Source organism: Nannobrachium achirus (assembly GCF_963921795.1).
Source record: "Nannobrachium achirus genome assembly, chromosome: 1".
Lineage (NCBI taxonomy): Eukaryota > Metazoa > Chordata > Actinopteri > Myctophiformes > Myctophidae > Nannobrachium > Nannobrachium achirus.
Window position 1 is genome coordinate 45,580,196 of NC_137810.1, and position 22,928 is coordinate 45,603,123.

Consider the following 22,928-nt stretch of genomic DNA (forward strand, 5'->3'; position numbering starts at 1 on the left):
TAATCTGCTTTAAGTAGCATATGAGGGGTCAAACTAAGGGGTTTATATGATTCTGAATCCATTGCAAGCATTTGTTTTTGCACGAAAAACATTCATTGGGCTACAAACGGACCCACAAGACTATGGTTTAGTGATGAAAAGTGATGAGTCATCACTTTTCACACTTATGTGGGGGCCGTTTTAGCCCAAGGAATGTTTTTCGTGCAAAACAGATGCTTGCAATGGATTTAGAATCATGAAAACCCCCTAGTTTGACCCCTCATATACTTAAAGCAGATACATTTTTGCTTTTTTCCCCCTGTAATGTAAAGTTAATGGGACACCGACTCTAGTGGCTGATAACATCAATTAAGCTGGGTCTCAGAAAGGGTTATCATACCAAAATGGAAACTAGAGACATGTAGGAAGTCAAAAATGTAAAAAACGTACGGTCACCTTGGGTGGTACCAATTTGTGAAGATATCAGAATTGGCCCCTGGCCTAATAGGCCTATTTATCTGTGGAACCGAGTCAAACTAAATGCAATCTGGGAACCCATCGTCGAAGAAAGGGCGACTCCTATCAGTCTGTCTCTCTTCCTCAGAAGCGTAGCGACTCGAGAGATTAAACTAAATGTAATGTCTCAACTCCCACAATTCGTGCTTGTTAGGTGGGTCAGGGGGTGGCGGCCCAAAAAGGTTGAGAGCCACATATTTAGTTAATATTTTCCTATCCGATATGCTCAAGTCACACTTTAACACTGGTGTAGCAGATCTACAAGCTCAACATGTCAAGTTATGTGCTTGTCAATCCGGTATATAGCTGAAATATGGATACACAAGGTTTCTGCCAACAGTAACAAAAAATACCCGACAAGTAATTCAGTTGATTTGCCTATATTGACACTCAGAAAAGTCACCTTAATGGGGCACCGATGGCCTAATCTGCATTCTACTCCCATCCCATCTCCCTCTACTTGATTCCCATCCCTCGCCGCTATCCAAAGGCAGAAAATCATCCCAAAATGGCTTTAAAAAAGTAGTCATCATATCCAGATCTAAGAGTGATGGCTGAAAACATACTTCTAATATACACGGCTACATACTCTACAAATATTACAACTTGCATATTTATATAAAAAGAGGCAAATGCTTGGTTTTACATTTTTATTGTATAAAAGAGAATATGCATCGACAACCTTTGCACATGAACGTGTGCAAGCAAGAACTGTAGTCAAGGACTACATATCAAACTAAAATTAACAAAAAAATATACAATTCAGAAAATATACATTTTCCAGTCTATGCAAATCTTTGTAAAGTGAGGTATTACTAATATCTGCAGCCACTGGCATCCATTTAGCGCACAAGGGGAGCTTTTTTTCGCTGCAGTCCATTGGGTCTATGAGCACTGTGTTTTGCATTCCAACTCAACACAAAGATAACTATGTGCCCGAGTCATTTGGAAAGTGCTTGTGTGAGGTGTGCTATTCTACACACAATACTCTTGCATTGCATCATCAGTTCTGCACGCAGATTACGCTTTAGTTCAGCCCGACTTTGCCTCGAATATTCCAATCAGGAACATGCTTGACGGATCTGAAACTAGAGTGAAATAAGTTGTTGAAAAATACATCTGGTGTTGAACAGCAAGGGGACTGTGCACAAGTGTGTGGAAGAAACTGCACTGATGAGGTTTGGATGGGCATACGCACACCCATTACTGAGGTTAGACATGTGAAAGACATGTAAAAGCCCAAAAGACCCAAGGACCAGAAACCAAACAAAAGCAATAATGGATTTTAAACAGAAGTTTTAAATTCATTAAAACAAGTACAAATGTTCTAATATATTCAAATATATTTGCCTGTGAAGGGACAAGATCTACACAGCTAAATATAAGGGACTTCTACACTACCCCCGGGTTTTGCTTATATCAAAAGCCCTTTGCTTATACAGCAGTTGAGTTAAAGGCCAATATATAAAATAAAAATTGGGATTAGGAAACAAATTAACATGTGTTCAGCTATAGATGGGTACAGGAGGCAAACATTTTATAGGCTAGATTTCAATGACATTTTATAAAAACAAAAAATATTCTAAGTACATAAAACATTGGTATGCAATAACAGAACCCACCGCCACAAACAAATGCAGGTTGCAACTCTCCCTGATGACAGCGATTATAGAGTAGTTGACCCAAAAAATTACTTATTTTCAAACTGAAAAATCTGTGTAATTGATAGAAAATAAGTCACTACTCCTTTAACAGTATTGTAGAAATCAGATGCTTTGTCTAGTCTCAATTTTTGCACCAGAGCACCTAGGAGGCAGTTCTTGTTACAAAGAGGACTTTATTCAAAACAACTTTGCAGAGTTTTATCAAAAATTAACAATCCAGCTATGAAACAATCCAGCTATGAAATGTTATATAAACGGCTTATAAAATGCATCTTAACCAACACCAAAACGGAGCAGTAAAATGTAATGCTGACACTTTAGAATCAATGTACCCACATAGGAAATACATTTATGAACACACAATGGCAGTGTTATTGTAGGAGACACTAACGGCAAGGGAGTTCCACATTCTAAACAAATTATCACCCCATCTACTGTGAAATTAAAATACACATTAGTTTAGGAGTGTAGGGTTTTAGCTACAAAAAAGAAAAAACAGAAAATCAAAGAAATGGAGGGATTTGGTCACCAGTAACCATCATTGTACAGTATGACTACATTTGCATTTGTAAAGGAAATAGAACACAATATTTAGGAACAAGTGGGACACATTGCATCAGAACAAGAGGGAGGTTAAAAATGTACAGAAGCATTTTCAATAACAAACTACACTCCATGGCAAAATAACGGATCTAAAATGAACAAGGTGGCATATAAACTCCACAAACAAAACAAAATCATAAAAAAATATATTAAGAGAAACTGATTCTTTGTTGTTACTGAACATTTCTGAATTCAGTTCATTGAGTGGCCCTCATTGAGAGGGGCTGGCTGGGCTTAACAAATAAATCATCGTCCGCTGCTGTAACCTGGGAAAAACTGATTTAAGATGGCTTGCAGGGGTTTGTTTATGGCCATGGAGTAATTCTTTCCCAGGTCGTGCCTGCAGGCTGGGCAGGTGTATACCTCTGCATTAAATGACCTCTTAAGGCACTCCTGGAATAAACACAGTTGGACCTTTTAGTATGCGGTAGTCTACTTCACTTCAACAAACACTGCATCATGTTTTACCATATACAAACAATTGCCATCAATAACATCAACAATCAAGTAAGTTATCCACAAGGCTTTAGTCCTCTAATAACCCATTATGACCTGAGGCCGATTCTACAAATGCATTCCAAATCAGTAGTTCTCACACTTTTAAAATCAAAAATTTAAAATGTGATAATTGTGAGAGCTGACTGCTTGCGGTCATTTCTTTTAGAAAGCTGGGGCATTATGAAACACTGATAGCAAATCAACCCAAGTTCAAATTAGATCATGACATGCTTTCATTTAGCATAACGGTCACTACAAGTTTTGCTTTAGGGCTTAATGGGTTTTAATACAATCATGAAATCTGCCTTTATTTAACAAAACCATCACTAAAATATCTGGTTAGGTGTCAAATCTAGTATCGGTCTGCATGTTCTGAGATTTAGAAGTCTGAGCTGAGGCAATAAGTTGTGGAGCTTACCCTGCAGACGTTGTGTGTGCAGTCTGTGGTGATGGGCTGGTAGACCACCTCTTGGCAGCAGATGCAAAGGAACATCTCTTCAACCTTGCTCAAGAATTTCTGCACAAACAGAAAAATGAATCATTAGACTGTAGACAGATGAAAAAGTCACAGAACAGTCAATAATAGTGTCAGGAACCAGGTTGTCACCTGAACAGCAATGATCAGCAGAATAATTTGGTTGGTTAGTGGCAAGATAAAGTTAATGATGATCTAAAGAAATATTTACATTAAGTACTTGTAGCAGAGCACGCCTCATTTTTACTGCAACGACAGACTGGTGATTCCTGCTCCATAGCCGTGTTGCAAGTCTTAAAGGACCACTTCACCTCTGCGACAACCAGATCTTATTTTATTGTTGTTTGGGACACGATCAACACAATCTGTGTTTTGAGATATTTTAGTATTTCAGCATGCAACAACTGGTCATATGATACAAAATGCATATCTCAAAACACAGAATGAACACAAAAAATAACCCAGGATTGTGTTGATCGTGTCCCAAACAATAATATAAGATCTGGTTGTCCCAGAGGTGAAGTGGTCCTTTAACGTCCCGTCTCTCTACACCGCCTCAAATTTAACACTTTCAACCTGGCATCCCCATTTTAGGCCTTACACAAAGGTGACCGTTATTTGAATTAGTGACGGTAAATAAAACAGCTTTAGGTGATCATTACCGGTCCTAGCGACAGCGAGGACATGGCATCGTCCCATATCTTCCTATTGGGTTCGTCCTCTTTGATGAAACCCTTCTGTTCCTTGGTCAGCTTGAAAAGTTCAACCTTCATCTTCTTAGGAGTTCCCTTCGCTGGAGACGACTTGGCAGAGTCTGTACAACAGACACAGAATATATGTAAATTTTCCTTTTAAGAATAAAAGATCAATATTTGTTTCTATTGGGGTATTGACAGATGCAGAGATGACAGTACTGTCAGGACAGCTTGAGTCAAATGTATTCTCGTAGTAGCTATGGGAATTTTAAAGTACTTTTAAAAAAATTAAAGAGACCAGACAGTAGAGTTGTGATTGTGGTCGAGAACTCACCGCGACCACCCTGCGACGCCCTCTTCCTCTTCCCCTTAGTGGGCGTCTTCTCCTCTTCCTCCTCCGAGTCGTTTTCCTTCTCCTTCTCTTTCTCCTTGGCTGCCTGTGCCTCCAGGTAACCCTCAGGATACTGGAAGAGACCAGGTTCAGTTACACAGCCATAGAGTGACAGGGTTTCATTGAACCACAGGGTAACATTGATGATCAACAGTGAACATACTGAACCTCACATACAGTTGAAGATTAAACTATACACTACACCATTGGTTCCCAAAGTGGGGTCCAGGGTCCCCTAGAGGTCCTTGGAGGGATTTACAAGGGGTCCACAGCTAAATGTATTACCATGGCTATTTAAATAATAGCAGATCTACAAGCTCACAGCACCTCACTTCATGCCCTACTTCGAGCTTGTACATCTATTTTTTAACCCTAACCCCAACATTAAAAAAGGGGAAAAAAATTGTAAGTATTCTCGAGTCGTTTTTCTGCCATTATTGGATAGTATTAGGGAAGACTAGACACTAGAGACACAGGACAAGCAGCAAAGGCGGGCTCAGGACTCGAACCTGCTACGTGCAGCCAGGCTAGATTAGAGCCCAAGTGCCTGGACCGATTGGCCAGCGGTACAGGCCAAAGTAGATTATTTTTAACAATCTTTTCTTTTGGGGATCCATGGCACAAAAGTATTTTCAGATGGGGGCCCGCGGCCAAATCATTTTGGGGGTCCTTGACAAAAGGAAAAGTCTGAGAACTACTGCACTACACTAATCATTCTTCAAATATGGCCCGTTGTCACTATACCTGCATGGTGAGACCCAATTTCTTGATGCGGTTCTTGCCGTCTTTGGTCCACGGTGCTGGCTCCTCGTCGTCACGTTTCAGGAGATAACGCCACACCAGGAAGCCAGACTTGCCCTTCTCTGGCCAGTACTTCACCACCTGGCAGAGTTAAAACAATGCAGGTGTTCATAGAGAGACAGTGGTTCCCAAGCTGGGGGGAAATGGATGAGCTTAACACCTTCTAAGCCTGGCCGTACTCCCTCGGACTTCCTACTGGGTCCCATCAGCCACACGTCTATTCCCGGACTTTTGATATAAATTATAATAAAAAATAAAAAAAACATCGGAAATTCTTCTCTGTGTCTTTTTGGAGCGATCTGAAAGGGTTAATATGCTCTGACAGTCATTTTCTGGTGCTGGGTGTGATACTCCTAATATCCAGCAGGCCACGCCGTTGACTCACATTCTGGATGGATGGCTGGCCAGGAGGAGCCTCATCCTCTCCCCAGTGTTGAAACTCAGCAAGAAGCTCAAACAAGATGGCTGGTCTTTGTCTCTGTTCGTGGATCGCGGTTTCAATCACGTTCGGGCGCCGCTTCTCTATCGCTCCTTTCCCTGCTTCGCCGCACGTAAACGAATGGAATTGATCTCCCCTCCGCCTCGCCAAAGTAAGATCGCCGACCTCTGCAGGATGAATATGTACGCTGTGTCGAGCACTCCAGTACGTGTTGTTATCATGTGGGCTTTGTTTTTTTAAAACATGTTTGTAAATAAATGGCTTATTTCTTCGGCGCTACCTCTGTTCAGAGGGTTCTGCCGCGGCTTGCAACGTGTTAATGTCCAACATTGTTTTCTCACTAAAATATAAATCTGAGGGGTTATGGCCTCAAAAGTTTGGCAACCCTTGCACAGAGAGACGAGAGGTAAAATAACATTCCATAGATTTGCTAGTCAAATTTAATCTGCATCAAATCTGTAATGAATGTTGAATCATGTACAAAAATAAAAAGCCACTTACAACTTCTGAAATGTAATATTAAATGAAAATGTGTTTTCGACTGCTGGTTCAAAACATAAAATAATAATACCTTATATATGCCATCATATCTGTTTCCTTCCTCTGGGCTGTATTTGCTGTGTTTGCGGCCCTTGCAGCTGCGAATCACCCTGACCGGCTTCCCTCCTTTCCAGTTCTTGGCCTCGGCTCCATCTTTATCGTTCACTGAGGCGTTGCAGTTGATTGCCAGCGCCCTTTCGGAGAGAGAGGACCGTGGTGAGACACTCCCATGTAAAGCATATTCAAAGCACAACCACACAATAGACAAGGACATTGTACCCACTGTATCTCAATGAGAATACTAAAGCTCTACAGTCTGACATACATAAGTTCTGGAACGTTCCAACAGATTTGTGTCACATGAAGAAGCAGAGTTTAATTTATTAGTGATAAAATAATTTGTCAAAATGTTGTGACTGAAACATTTTGTTTACTATAATTATGTTTAGGTTATTATTAGGGCAGCGAAACAAAAAGGCTTTAATCTTTTGCGTTTATGAAGTATCAGAGACGATTAGGGTTTTATGAAAGATATTCTATTGTTACTTTGAACAATTCCAAATGCCCTTTAATCTTTAACACAACAAATAAACGAAAATAGTTCACAACACGTAGCAGTGAAGTGTATAGAGTAAGGCTGGTTGCAATAACCGCAATACTGCCATACCACAGTTGTGTGATGCAGACCGTTGCCAATTGCCAGAATTTTACCCTTTAATGTGCACGATGGTCACGGGTCATGCACGGAAAATGCACAGATCATGCACCACATGTGTGCACGCCATTCAGAGCTTTCAAACAACAAAATCCGCTTGGAAATCCATTCAGGCATTCAAAAGATAGAGGCCATCTTCAAATATAAACAAACATGGCTGCCATGTTTGAAAGAGAGCTGTTCTGGGAGTCAAACATGCATTTCGCGATCGCAGTCATGCCGAAAATGAGCCAGAAGTAGGAAGAGCAAAAAAACTTCCAACTCTGGAAACTTGTGTTTGGCACAGGGGCACATATGGCTAAAACTCGGGAAACTTGTGTTTGGCACCAAGTGTGTTAATTTAAATGTATTTAAATAAAGTAACTGACGTTAGAACGACCCATACAAGAAGATATGCACACATGTCGTTTGCGCACCGGCGACCGCTCACTTCACACTGGTGGAATTTTTATGTTTTTTTTATTCAAAACAACTTTTTGGGGTAGATACCACTATACCGTCGGTAAACAGTGACTAATTACGGCAACATAAAATCCATACAACCCCAGGCCTAGTATTGAGCTTGTACTGTACATCTGCCATTTTCTGTGCACAGCATGTTTCAGAAAAGACATGCTGGCTTCTATGGAATCAAAATGACAATAATCTGTCTGAAGACGACGACCGTAAACTTTAATCCACACACATAAATTAGGTCTGTTTAAGGCCAAGCAGGTGGGGGGCAGCTCCAACATTATATTCACAAGCATAGGCTGACAACTGAAAGCCTAGTTGAATTTACCACAGGCAAAACTGTTCTCAGGCCTCTGGCACAAGTCAACATAGTAAATATTCCCAGTTATCGAGTTCAGCCCTCTTGAATAAACATTTCACAATTATCTTCCCATCTACAAACACACAGACTGCATAGAGTCCCGCAAATAGAATCAATATTGTATTTGAATAAACAATGCTTTTGGGAAATATACTGTCTTTTCTATCGTGTTCAGATGATTGACATTTTACCAGAATTTATTTGAGTATGTTTTTGCTCCATGCAGACAAGATAGACACAGAAGAAACTGTGGATAAGGAGCACCAGGTCTCCAGTTGGAGTCAAACAGGTAACATTGCAAGTGTTCAACTCGACTGTGTGATTAAAAAGGCTAACAGTCAGTCTTTTTCCCTCGACCAATTCTGTCACAGGACACTGCCCAGGTTTAACAAGCTACGTGTATAAGTGTAGTCCTGGGTTTCCATAAGATGGCATATCTTCGTTTGATTGGCTCAGCAGCACATTTGAACAGGAAAAAACAGGATTTGTTTATTGTTCAAATCTGCTAATGAGCCAATCAAAAAAAGCTATGGGAAATTTAAATTCTGGTAAGGCAGGACTCCGTTTTGCACAGCACTGCTAAGACTAGTTTTTCCGTCTAAACAGACGATCCATAAGCTCACAAGAGCGTGTTATAAAATCTGCAATTTTTTGCAGAATGTTCTTCCCAGAATCAGTACGCTAGGTGGTTAATAACTACACACCTGTTCATGTTGGTGAGTTTCTGATCACATGACTGTTCGGCTGTCCTCTTGTTCCCAGACAGATCTCGTCCACCTGATCCAGTGTACGTGAATTCATTGCCGTCGTCCTACGAAAAAAAGAAGTCTTCAATATTACACACAGAAGGAACACTGGACAAATACAAAGCCTGTGTTGTTTGGAGAGAGCTTAACAACCTAAACACCTATATAACCGGTATGAGTAGAGAGGAAGTAATAGAACTAGAACAAATAACCAGTTAATTTCCCCAACCCGAGAAAAAGCAGTTGGTCCAGGCCGCTGCACTCTGTTTCTTTCTGTTTTCTTACATTGTAAACAGTGCTGAGGCTAACTGGAGAACGGCAGATAAAATTCACATGCGTTTTGTGTTCCGCGCACCAACATAAAAAAGATACAGTAGATAAAATATATATTAATAGAATGTAAAATGTATATTTTTGTATAAACAAAATAAAAACGTAACAGTTGCATACAGTTGTTCCAAGACTCAGTCTGTGCAGGGGAGATAATGCACTTAATGAGCTTCATGCAGTACTACCTGTCAACCAGCAGGTGTCCTACCTGACACAAGGGTGTAACTTTCTCAGTGGAAGAGTAGGGGGACCACCTCCAACCACGGTGCAACCACGGTGCAAGTGTGTTAAGTTATATTGTATTAACTTAATCTACCATACTGATTACCAGCTCAGTGGTCTTGTGGTTAAAGTGGCTGCTCCGTGATTGGGAGTTCAATTCACAGCAAAGTCCTACCAAATACTATAAAATAACGGTCCCAATGTCTCCCGGCTTAGCACTCAGCCATCAAGTCCCTGTGACCATACTATCGTCATGTCCAGGGGAGTACTCGTAATCAGAAACTGGAGATGGACTCCTAGCCTAATGGAAACATGGCTCCTCCTTACTTTACCATACAGATTTATTCAAATAAATTATGTTATCAAACCTAAAATAAAATGCTATTATGGGCCTCAAACCATTGCTACTAACAACAATACTATCTGCAGCATCGCTACTAGTATTACTGAGGGGTTCTCTGACTTTTACATTATGTAGAATAGATGGCACATAAAGTGGAATATTAATTATTTGGGGGACATCAATATTATATAAGACCATCCTTGTCTATGTCAGGAAAGACAAGCAGGTGTAAAGAGGAAAGGTTGACCTGAAATGTTTTAAATTAGGGAAAAAGAATAACCGATTCCGTAGGCGTAGGGCATTGTTCATCAAAGTAAACATTTTAAACTCAAATCTTTGCTTCTGGAGGTCCCTGGCACAAAATATGTTTAGATGGGGGGAGGTCCGCAGCCACATCCTTGATATGAAATAGTTTGAGAACCAATGACAATAACGACCAACGACCAATAATTTATAGAAGTGAAGGGGGAAGAAAAGTGTAATACGTACCACGTCATCTTCATATCCTCCTGCCAGGACCAGAGAGAAAGCGCCATCGGTGCTTCTGCCATGGATTCCTGCCACGTGTGGTCTGTGTGCGCCAGATTCACTCACCTACACACACACACACAAACAGTCCATGTCACCAAATCACAGCTATCAAATCACCATACCCAACCTCATGGGACCAGTGCCCATGTGACCGGTTGACTACTTCAAAAAAGTGAATGACGCCACAGGCACAGCACCAGAGGGGGCTCCACAGATTCTACATTCTCCGAAAATATTAAATGCCCCTTCACCAGCCATCATGTATAGTATTGCATGTCTTTATACGTCTTGATGAATTGAATACACAGGAGGACCACAATGAAAACAATCACTCAGGGCTTTGTGTCATCCTTTTAGCATTATTGTAGAGCTGTGCCTTTTGCAAACTGCTAAGAATTCAATCAAAACCTTACCTGGTCAGGAATCTAAACATACATTTTAACTCAAGGTGACCGAGACATTTTCCCCCAAGTTCTGTTGGTTTCAAATAGATTTGTCTTGAAACCTGCTCTTACCATAAACATATAAAAAAACTAAAAAAAAAAACTAAAAACTTAACACTCGAATGAAAACGTTGAGGGTGTGTGAATTAAACAAACACATTAAAAATGATAAAAAGCATATAAGGACTGACCTGCACTCTGAACTTCCACTGGGAGCCTACAGGCACTCCAGGCACCGGGCCGTAGTGGTTGGACGGGACGATGGTGCACTGCTTGGTGCGGCCAACACACGCCATGCCCTGGAGAGGGAGAGCACCCATCACAAGACTTAGTTGCTTATATCAAACCAATATGGATGACTGAATATCATTACTGTTCGCCATATTTTTACCTTTTGTGTTTTTCGATAAATTAACGCCCTACCTACAGCGTTACACAAAAGCGCAAAACGACACGTTTTGAGCTTGCATATCTGCCACTTTCGAATTTTAATCCTGAAAGGTAACAGTTTTGGACATAGGATGTTTTCACTGACAGACGATATAATTAAAGCCACAAGTTTTGCCTGATGTAATGTTGACATACCATAGACATCAGGTGATTAATAAATTAAAAAATGATTAGGATTTCTCATCCTTTCAATGTGGTGACAAACCACTCACCTTTCCCCAGTCTCTTGTAGTGTTGGAGCTGGCAGACGCCATCTTTGACTTTTTCTTGCTCTCCTTCAGCTTCTCTCCAGCCCGTACCACCTCACTGGAATCGTTACGGCAACCAGGACAATACCTGCACCATTCAGAGACATTCGTCCAGTCAAATGATTAGTTGGAATCCCAAGATAGAGGTTATTTGTACACTACATGGAAAGAATCTTTACGTGATTGGCTGGGATTGAGCACTATAATGTAAATGAATTAAATTACACAACTACTCTATCCAGTAGATAAGAGATTGTGTTCCCAAACGCACCAGTCGTCATCGTTGGGTATGGAGGTGAGAGGGGGGTCCAGGCAGTAGATGTGGAAGGCCATGTCACATTCGTCACACAGAAGCTGTTTGTCAGGGTCCTGCTTGATGCCGCATGCGTGGCAGTTGCACCATTTACAATTCTTACGAAGGTCATCCTTACAGTGCTTGCACTCGGGTCCGTTAGATCCTGGAACCAGGGGGAAAGCAATATTTATACAGGTCATATACACAAACAAAATGTGTAGCATCAGCCATTAGAATCACTGTTACAACAAGGATGCTTAACAAAAGGCATAGTTTTAAAATAAATCATATTGTTCTGATATATAAGCTTACTTTTCAATGGGCTTTCAGAGCCAGCAGCAGGGCCATCCGTGGCACCAGGCTCTTCTATTTTGTAAATCTCTGTCAGAAACATGATCTTGCAGTCGTTTAGAGAATCACCAGCCTCACTGCAACAGAACAGATACCACATAAGTATGGTGGGTTAGAACAGAATACAAACAAGGAACAGTGGGGGAAACGAGGACTTAAGCCCCGTTTTCACTGAGCAAAACTTCTGGGAGTTTTTTCAAAAATGACGGCAATTTTGAAATTCACGCCATGTGAAAACGGCCACTTATTTTGTGTCCCGGCAGTTTTGGGGGCCGAAATTTGACGGGAAAATACCTAGTAATTTTTACCTAAAGTACCGTGACAATACAAATTTCCCTCCAGTGAAAACGCATGCCGTGAATTTGCCGTTTTTTTGACAACCAGGTGCATGAAGGGAGCCAGTTAACAGTTTAAAACATTGTATCTGGGATTGAAAACGACCTGAATGTAAAGGAATATATAGAAATAAAGTAGGTCTACAGCTTCACCTTGAATAGGGGATTAATTATTTAGGCTAGAATCGCATTGACAAACACAGCAGAAGTCTATTTCTTTCGTTCTCTGGTCATCATCGTTTATGGTGTCGCGTGAAAAAAAAACACAGCTAATAATCTACAAGCCCACAAGTGCAACACTTGCATCATGCAGCGATCCTTTCTGAACCTTATGAGCTTGCTCATGGTTCAAACTTATTTGTATTCTATAGCCTATTTTTAATTAAACTGTGTGGGTTTTGAGAACGGTCTGGAGAACGTGATGATACGGGATGCAATGCGCTCGTAATGTTGTGATGAAAGCTGGAATCTTAACCAACTCAAAGAGCTGCATTATTAGTTAATAGTTTCTCCTCGTTGCATGATTAAAAGTGTTTTACAGAGCAGCGAGCATCGAGTCTGAATGGTCATCCATCGTTTACAGTGACGCGTGAAAAAAAAAGCTAAATCTACAAGCCCACAAGCCACAAGTGCATGGGGGGAGCGTTTCGCTGTTAAGAGCGAGATTTCCCCCAACAGGTTGCATAACGCATGAGCGATCCTTTCTGAACCTTGTGTCGTTGCATGAAGAATATTTTGTTAAATCCATTTGTAGCGTTCAGGGTGAGAGAAGAGACGCACCAAACCGAACTGCGGAGACTGTTTTTTGCAGTCCGTGTGTTGCCATGTCTGCTAATTATAAGCGACTCTGGGGCTTGATTTCCATAAAGTTGCTTGTATGTATTGATAGTGGCTGGTTGCGGTTTATTTGTTGTGAGCTTGTAGATTGGCAATTTTCAAGTAGCTAATGCGGCGATGCGTATAGTTTTAAAGTGCTCGTGTGGCTAGATAATATCACTTTTTGGGGCTTATTTTTGTACACCTGGTTGCTTATTTCTCTTGCAAAATCTGGCAACACTGGTTTTGATCCCGTCACAATGGCTTGGTGAAAACGAGCGATACCAGTATTTTTGCTGCCGATGAGGGCATGTGAAAACACCCAAAAAACTAAACTCCCGGCAAGTTATGCTAATTATAATTATTTATTTTGCCGGGAAAATTCCGGAACTGCAATGAAAACATGCCTTTATTTGGCAAATTATACAATTCTACTTTTACCAGCCATATGGATTTTTTTGTACAGAATAGGCCTTTAAAAAGCAAGTCTTTTGCACACAAAAAAGGCGATAGTCGAGTAGGAGAAGACGAAACTTACTGAAAAAATAAATTAAAAACTCCCGCCTTCAAATGAATTTGAACACGTGTGCATGACTCTTTCTGTACAGTATAGGCATTTAAAATAATAAAATAAAAATCACGGCTGGTAATCTGCAGATAACCAATGGCCACAGACAAATTCAACAGCAGCTTAGTGGCTATGGGTTTGACCATCAGGGTTCATGAATGAACAGAGGTACAGAGTTTCTCTGCCCTTCCTCTCCCAGAGATGTCAGTACGACACTGTTCAACAATTTAGTGTCCAACTTGTGCTCAGAGCACTGAGCAGTTAACAAAAAACGGAGCCTGGTGACGCGAGGTTAACAGTGCATTATTTTAATTAATACATCATCAAACGGCACCTTCAAATTCCTATTGCATAGAGTCGATCTCAGGTACTCTGAGCTTTACAGTATTTCGGTTTTCCACTGTAGATAGGTCTAGTGATGCCACGATATGATGTGTGTATCGGATATCGGAGCGATATTAGCAAAAAATACGGATTGAATCGTAATTCAGCTACAATGACCGATAAAACACTCCGATACAAGCACTCTATTCCATGAATCCACTCCAGTACTTCTATCCAGCACTGTCTTCCCCCTGCGCGTCGACTCCAGCGTGCAGAGGCCACGCTGGTCATCACAACAGTGTTGGCTAAAACAGGCAGCCTGCTACAGTAGACGACGCACGGCACGTACTAACAGAGAGGAGGCAGCATGTCAGCCGTCTGGGAGTTTTGTGTTTTTTCTGCAAAGCCAGCAGACCCAAAAACCCAGTGCAAAACTTGATATTTAACATTCCAGACTACAAAATCTAAAATAAATAGTAAATATATAATAGTGTGCTGCTGCCAAATATCATGAACTCTAGATAGACTTAAAATATGTGCTGTATCGATCGATATCTGCCATATCGTATAGAAGGTGAAAAATCTATCTGGAGCTTTAGCCTGCTACATTTGCCAACTGGAAGCAATCTCTATGTCCAAGTTATCCTAAGACTCAACTCTATAAACTAAAACAAACGTACAACAAAAGTGGAGGATTCACCCCTACTGTGCCATGCTATATTTACAGAGCAGAGAAAATACACAACCTGGCAATGACACCACAAAGACATCCTCACATAGAACAAAGAGAAGAGAATATGAATATAAAGAAATATTGATACAACACGTATCAAACGTTAGGCACGGCAACTTGCTCGCTCGGTGGTGCCTCGAGCCAGGTCACTTGAGACTACGTGCCTCAATCGCGGTCAATAACTTATTGCCCCAAAACGGCGAGAGGCACTTCTGTGTTTGGCGTGGCATCTGCTCAGATCCGGTACGAAAAAAATATGTATTATTTTCAAAGGTCATACGACATCAATTTTCTTTTTTTTTCTTTTTTTTTTAGGCTTTTCATGTTTCCTGACCTCAACTACACACAAAAAACGGAACTATCAACATTCAGTGGTTTTTCTGCAGTCTTGTTTTCAGGTCAAAATGCAACAGAACACAGAAGAATCCTGCCGATGCTCACTGGAGTCGAGTTTTCGAGTTTTCAATTTTAACATTTTAATACAAGTTTTAAGGACCAGGACAAATACTTATATGATTGGTAAAAAGTAACATTATGTCATAATTCCTTTAAGATAATTCCTCTGGACACGTCGCTCACATGATGTGGGGGGAAAAAATGCTTTTCCAAGCTTGAAGGAGCCCGGGGAAAAATATGTAATTGGGATAATGTAATGAAACTGTGTTCTATGCAAGAGCCTGTATCTTTCAAATGGATTGTCGGGAATGGATCAGGATTATTTTAGGACTAGGATTACCTAGTACAACAGTGTGCGTCTTTTGATGGCATCTGTGGGCGGATCGGAGCGACGCAGAATATTCTATGATTTTTCAAGAGTCATAACCACCTCATAATATTTCCTGCAATGCGTAGTCCACCATGGGCACAGGTATACGGCCCAGCAAGAAGACCACCCTTCCGTATAGATTAAAACCCCAAAAGTAGAGTTCTCATTGCAGCAGTATCTAAACATCATCATTAGTCCTCACCCCAGCAGTATCTTGGCGTAGATCTCATGTATGGTTCGTGTCTCTCTCTTCCTCTGGATCTCGGCGTCGTACCAGTAGCCTCGCTCCTTGGGCTCGTCAGGGTTGTAGTTCACCATCACCACCATGCCTTTATCAAGCTGGTGCCACTGGTAGACTGTACGGGCACGAGGTCGTACGTCCTTTGACAGCAGCTGCACCACCCCATTCTCTGGGTAGCTAGGGGTAGAAAGCAAACAACCTTCAGGATTCAGCAACTCATACATGCATTAACATTACTGGGTCATACCCAAGACTAATCAAATATATAAATATATATAAACTATCAAGAGAAAGACATGCCGTACTAACAAATCTAAATGACAATCGTGGTGACTCAGAACCAGGTGCTTCCTACATTTTGGCAGCTGAATAAATCTAGTCAAGTGTGTCAAAGTGTGTTTGAATGCTGAGGAACTCGCTGCTAAAGCAAGGAGTTAAAAATGTCATCATTCAACTCAATGTTCCTCCAGTTCTTACGCACGAGCAAGCAAACCAATGCAAGTGCGCCTTTGTAGGAGGGCAGAAAAAAAGTCGTCACACAATCAAATACTGAGACAAAAACTACATTTGGGCTATGGTCTGGCTATTGAGCTTAAACTGTAGTCTATAGCAAGAGAGCCCTAGAGCCCTTATAAGGTCTTGGCCATATACCTGGACGCTGCTCAATGTTAGTCCACTCCCATTAGTATAGGATAAATGTAGAGAATGATTTTCTGCAAATGGGTCAATAAGTATAACTAATGGGATTAAAGTATATCAAAAGCACAGGCCAATAGAGTCATGTTCTGTATTTCAGATTAGCAGGAGACACCAACAGATAAGGTGCTCTAAGAGCTGGTAACAGGGAATGTGCTTACTCTTCATATTTGACATGGTAGTGTATTTCCTCTTCCACAACAACAACCTCCTCCTCCTCCTCTGTAGGTTTAGCAGGGTCCTTGGTAACATTGACGATCTGTGCCTCAAACCAAGCTCCCATGTTCAAGTCTCTGGCATCCACAAACTCATTAATCTAAAAACGGGGAGAGCGGGGGGAAAAAATATGTTTTTAAATCTTCACCTCATGTTACAAGTGTTCCGTTTGTTCTCATTAGCAACTTAATAGGAGACGATCAAATCATTTGTAGCTCATGTAGCACAAATTAAAATGTGGTGCTCAGGCAAAAGTGACATATTTAGTGACAAATTGTATCTTCTGAATCTTTTCCCCACATAGTCATGTACGGTAACCACAGACATAATCTATCAACATTTTATTTTACACTTTAAGAGTTGTTCTATGGACAATGACATATGGCTCTTCTGAAATTGGATCTGATGAGTCATTAATTAAAGGAGCTATAGTCAACTTTTTCATTGTAGGGCCGACACTTTGTTTACATCCTAGTCTATATAGACTAGAATGTAAACAAAGTGTCGGTCTGACAATGGCCAAAATGATTATTTTAGAACAAAGGAATAGCATATGCACATCCCCAAAATGTGTATACGGTGCTGGATCCAGGAAACAATGAACGAATAAGGGATAATGTCCGCACACGTATAATGCTCTCCCGTTTTTTAATTTCAACCAATCAAAATGATTATTTTATCATTATTTTACACTTTTTGTGGTCATTTTTGAATAGAAACATATATGAAGCTTATTTTTTTATAAAATATTTTCGAAACATTCTTTTTATTTTATCATCCGTTTTTCAAGAAAAAGTTGACTATAGCTCCTTTAACCATAAGAAATGTCATTAACCAGTGGATTTTAAGTGGTTAAAGCCCATCAAACATCAAGTCTCATCCAACATCCCAGGAACCTCACCTTGTATAATCCAAAGCCTGGATCAACGAGCTCTGGGGCCTCGACCTGGGCGGAGGTCCCAGCTGCCTGACCCTCTGCCTCGCCGTGGGTGGAGCTCTTGTCGGACTCGCTCTGGGCAGAGCCGCAGCCCGAGTCAGAGTCGGACAGCTCTGCCTCTTTGTCCTTACTGTCCTTGTTTTTGACATCGACAGCGGGCTGCCTAACGAGCAGCTGCACGATGTCGTTGAGCCCTACGCTGTAGTCAAACATGGTGTGACCATCCTCCATCTGAGAACAGACAAGGAATATCATCAATAATGATAACTTATTTGCCAAGAATGAATTAAAACCAGAAACAAGAACCAAGAAATGGGGTTACAAAAAAAAAAAAAAGTTCTGAGCTCAGACACCTCAGGAGTATGCTTAGAGTTAATGTGGTTAAATCTGGTTAAATCAGACTAATCGATTTAGTATCCATCGATTTATTTTGTTTCATAGGTTAAAATAAATGTTTACATATTCACAAAAAAACTCTGCTTCCCGATTATTCAATTAACATGAATATCAGTTATTTGTCCTAAATATTGGTTTCAATAGCGTGTTTGAATGCTGAGGAAACTCCCTGAAACAGGGAGTTAAAAATGGCATCATTCAACTCAATGTTCCTCCAGTTCTTACGCACTAGCAAGCCAACCAATGCAAGTGCGCCTTTGTAGGAGGGCAGAAAACAAGTCAACACAGTCAAATAAACCAGTGGTTCTCAATCTGGTCCCCACATGATTTTGGGGGTCCCACTTCCCACATGACAGTTAAGAGACAATTGAATGACTTTTAAGACCTTTAAAAAAAATGAAAAAAGAAAGCCGAGGCGCTGTGAGCTGGTAGATCTGCTATTTTCACTATTTATCTGTGGAACCAAGTCAAACAAAGTGTAATGCCTCAACTCCTATATTTAAAGTGCTTATTAGGGTGGGGCGTCCTCAGTTAAAATGTGATTTTGGGGGGGGGGGGGATGAGCGCCACTGACATGTGACATAAAATAAAGTGCATTTCTACTACTTTCCCCTGCAGTGCACCCATATACACACAACATTTCTCGCTCACCTGTTTGCCACGGTAGAAGAGCCTCTGCCTGTCTGGCTCCACCTTGAAGAGCTCGAAGATCTTGAGGCGGAGCTCGTCCACCTTGGTGAGTTTGGACAGCGAGTCGACCCGGTGGGTCTGGCTGCCGTCCATTGTCCGCACTTGAATCCACATTGCAGCTGCCCTGTGTGTAACGAGAACCAGGCCGTTAAACCGTCGCCCCATCATTATCACATCACACACTTCAGTGGTACACAACAGATTGCTGCAGACATACAATAAAGCGCTGCTGTCGAGCAGAAACCTTTTATCTCCCCCCCCCCATAAATTAAAGTCCTACTTGATCATACTACAGCGTCACACAAAAGCATAACATTTAGATATTTTCCTTCGTCATTTTTTTTTTTGTTATCCTGACTAACAGTTTTGGACATATGGGGTTTCCATCCAACAGAAAACACCTTTCTTAACCACTTAAGCTCTGTACACTTGCAGAATGACAGCAAAAAAATTGCTGATCTACAAGCTCACAGCATGATGCAATATGACATGTTGTGAGCTTGTAGATGTCAACTGTCAATCAAGGCTCCAGCCTCCCAGTGAGCAAAATATTACCGTATACCCCATATGCAATATTATGCATACATCTGTAGTTTAGTAGTTCTCAAAATGTTCATGTCAAGGATCCACAAATGTATGTGCATTTGGCCACAGACAGGCCCCTTTCTGAAAACATTTCGTGCTAGGGAGGAATCCTATACAAGTCACGTTGTGTGTATTTTTTATTTATTAACAGTTTCAACAAAAACAGTTCGAAAATAGCAGATCAACAACCTCAACAATACGAATCACGACACGTTGAAAAGGTCAGATGTTTTCAAAGCATAAACGGGGTTACATTTGTTAAACATTTTTGACGCTGTAGTAGTAGTAGTAACTCATTTTGCTGAGGAGGACCCCATGCTCGGGACGGACCCTACTTTGAGAACTGGTGAGGTTTGTTATTGTAGTAGTTCTTACAAGACTTTGAGTTATCCCTTTAGCCTTTATGTTTAACTGCACCACGTGCTGTTTACAAGTATGCCTAATAAGGTATACAATCAACAAAACAACAACGCCAGAGGGTGTTGTTGGCAGCAGCCATATCAGCAGCACGGAGGAACACAAGTCCATTAAAATACAGTGCGGGAAACTGGGCTGTTCAAGCCCCTCCCACAGCTCCTTTCAAGGCAAAGCAGGGCAGCACATCCGGGCGGGAGGAGGAGGAGGGAGCTGCTATCAAACAATGTGGCGTCTTTCAATATCTTGACAATAAAACACGCTGCCTGCAGACAGTGCATGGGACACACACATATGACGCTCTGAGGACGAACAATGTGACACAGAGTCAGATCCATTTACATTTTTTGAAACAAACTTGAGGCGTAAAAGTTTTTAGTTGATCAGCTTGGAATACTATTGTCCTCATGCTCTCTCAGCTGAGCAAGAGGTCTCAGCTGGGCTGAGGATGCATGCATGCACAGATTATGAACCGTTTGAAATAAAATACACTCCAAAAGCTCACTTGAGTCCCAAGTTATACATTTCTAGAGGTATTAAGAGACGTATCGAGTTTCTATCAAGTTTAATGACTTGCAACAGCATGACCTATTTGCATACACGGGTAAGAAAAACATAAAAATAAGATGCCCCCCCCCACACACACAAAATAATGTGGAAAGCATTTAAAGTTGTTTACTTTTGTGCATCATGAAATAAACAAACCCACCCAGACAATGTTGACAGATCAAGTTCAACACACACACACACACACACACACACACACACACACGCACACACACACACACACACACACACACACACACACACACACACACACACACACACACACACACACACACACACAGCAACGTGGTTACGTTCCAGACCAGGAGAACAGCAAAGATGCCGCTTGTACATCCGTTTTTCAGCAAGCGACACCGCAGTACTAAAGGGTATACTCTGCTTGATCTAGCCGAAAACAACCCGATCCGTCCATCCAGGCGTCTTGTAGATCAGCGATTATTTTCCGCAAGCAACACCGTCTTGGGGCGAAGTGTAAAGCCAGCTTGGTTTACAAGCTTAACGGAAAGGAGGAAAACGACGGGTTTTCAGAGGAAACCAGTGTCGACCTGATGGTTTGCGGATGAAAACACGACGTTTGAGCGCATTTTTAACGAGCGAAGTCGTAGCGCGACCAAAGTAGAGGCTTCAAGACCACCTAATTTCATTGTGACAAAAACTTGAAAAGGAGGCGCAACCCCTCCGACGCGAAACAGCCAATGGTGGAAAAAGTACTACGTTTTATCATTCAAGTAAAACGTATCAATACTGCAATGTAGAACAGTTACAATACAAGTAAAAGTCCAGAATTACAAATGTACTCGAGTAAAAGTAAAAAAGTAATGGTATCAATTTTGTAATTAACTAGTAACTAAAGTTCAAGTGGAGTAAAAGTACAATATTTGTCTATGAACTGTAGTGAAATAAAAATATTCATAATTGGAAATACTCCAGTAAAGTAAAAGTAACTCAAAAACTGTACTCAAGTAAATGTACTTAGTCTTAGTTACTTTACAACACCGCCAAGCGTGCAGTGCGGAGAACCACGACAAGCACAAGAACCAAAACAAAGCGACAAAACTCCCATTATCATCATTAATACATAAACCCCAACAGCATGAGCAGCAAAACCTCCCAAAAAGAAACGAGGCGAGCACTTTGCCAAGTTAGCTAGCAATGCTAACGGTAGTTGTGCCTGCCGAGTGAGCCATGTTTTCAAAAAGTTGTCACGGGAACACAGAAACTCGCACTTTACCTTGTTTCTTCTTCCCAACGCAAACGAGAAATTAATTTGGCGTTTAAAGGTAGCAGAAACCCCGCCGGTTGGAGCGAAAGAAACAAACTTATTTATTAGTTTGTTGGTGAATGGAGCGCCGTGTCTTTCTGTGTGTCTGCAGACTGAATCAATGAGGATTCTCAGATACTTTTTGTTTCCCCGCCCGCTGAAAAAAAGAGCCCGGCTCGCCATTGGCTGCCCGGGAGGCGCTCGCCGCCGCCGATTGGCCAGGACCGCCGTCCGTCACGGCGGTGACCGGAGCTTAGCCTCAGCGCGCGAAAACCTCTGCTCTCGTCCTTGGGCACGGTTCACTTCCGAGAATTTGGCGCGAGATTATGTAAATACGAGGGTTACTAACGCTACCCGGGCGCGCTGTGCCGAAAGCGGTGACCTATCGGATTGTGTGACTGACGAGTCCCATTAATGTTGCCGTTTTTGTCCCTTCTATTTGGGAAATGTCGTTGGGAGTGGAAATTAAACGCCAACATAGTTGGTATTCTAGTTGTATAAAAAGTATACACCAACATCACAGAATCACCTTTTCTTGTACACAGTAAAGCAAAACAGCGCCCCCTAGAGTCACACAATTCACTGGGTCACTAAATGCACTGTACCACAGTGAATGAACTAGAGCCAGATATCTTGGTAAACAATCAAACGGTTTGTACTGTTGTTATGAGTTTACTCTGGATCGCTCATTCAGGTTATGAAATGTGATGATTCCATCACATTGCATTTCCATAACAGAATATATTTGACACCGATCAACAAACGTGACTGTCTTGCATAACTTACTTTGCTGATTAATGTTGTACTGTACAGTACTGCTGCCGTCAGAGCGACTTCAGTTTGGCGGGAGATTTTGTTTGGCTGCGGCAGCCTGGGTAAAACGTCAACTCTATGACTCACGTCAGAACATTGCAGGATCTGATAATGGGAGTGAGAATGTATGTGTGTGTGTGTGTGTGTGTGTGTGTGTGTGTGTGTGTGTGTGTGTGTGTGTGTGTGTGTGTGAGAGAGAGAGAGAGCGAGAGAGAGAGAGAGGGTTGGCTACAAGAGAAACAAGTTTCAAAACGTTTTGAAAACACAGTAAACCTGAATATAACACAGCCTGTGTGTTAGTTTGATTGACCTTTTGGCCCTTGCTGTGCCAAGTGACCCTGAATGGCCTGCCCTGAAATCCCTTCAAGTCAACAGTCACATCCCTGTGGTTCTCAAAGACTCAAACATTTTCATGTCAAGGACCCTCAAATGTATATAGATTATGGCCATAATATAGATTTTGATAATAATCAACTTAGAA

The 22,928-nt window shown here is 41.4% G+C and overlaps 1 protein-coding gene across 1 annotated transcript; it reads right to left on the bottom strand.

The window, feature by feature from the left end:
* Positions 1-1,326: 1,326 nt before the first annotated feature.
* uhrf1 (ubiquitin-like with PHD and ring finger domains 1) lies at positions 1,327-21,735 on the bottom strand. The gene is made up of 17 exons (XM_080732701.1): positions 21,605-21,735; positions 18,769-18,926; positions 17,686-17,952; positions 16,730-16,884; positions 15,834-16,049; positions 12,051-12,166; positions 11,715-11,901; positions 11,408-11,531; positions 10,937-11,044; positions 10,261-10,365; positions 8,835-8,941; positions 6,633-6,795; positions 5,566-5,703; positions 4,765-4,894; positions 4,398-4,549; positions 3,679-3,777; positions 1,327-3,155 (listed from the first exon to the last, which is right to left on the bottom strand). Exons 2-17 carry the CDS (start codon positions 18,919-18,921, stop codon positions 3,009-3,011), a joined length of 2,367 nt encoding a protein of 788 aa, XP_080588827.1. The 5' UTR covers positions 18,922-18,926; positions 21,605-21,735; the 3' UTR covers positions 1,327-3,008.
* Positions 21,736-22,928: the final 1,193 nt, after the last annotated feature.

What these genes read in the sequence shown, in the direction of transcription:
- uhrf1 (XM_080732701.1), bottom strand. Translation starts at nt 18,921, where the DNA reads ATGTGGATTCAAGTGCGGACAATGGACGGCAGCCAGACCCACCGGGTC. An exon ending in AGTGGAAGTTCAGAGTGCAG is followed by an intron (nt 10,366 to 10,936) that starts GTCAGTCCTTAT and finishes GTGTGTGTGTAG; the next exon opens with GTGAGTGAATCTGGCGCACA. An exon ending in GATATGATGGCATATATAAG is followed by an intron (nt 5,704 to 6,632) that starts GTATTATTATTT and finishes TAACTCTGCCAG; the next exon opens with GTGGTGAAGTACTGGCCAGA.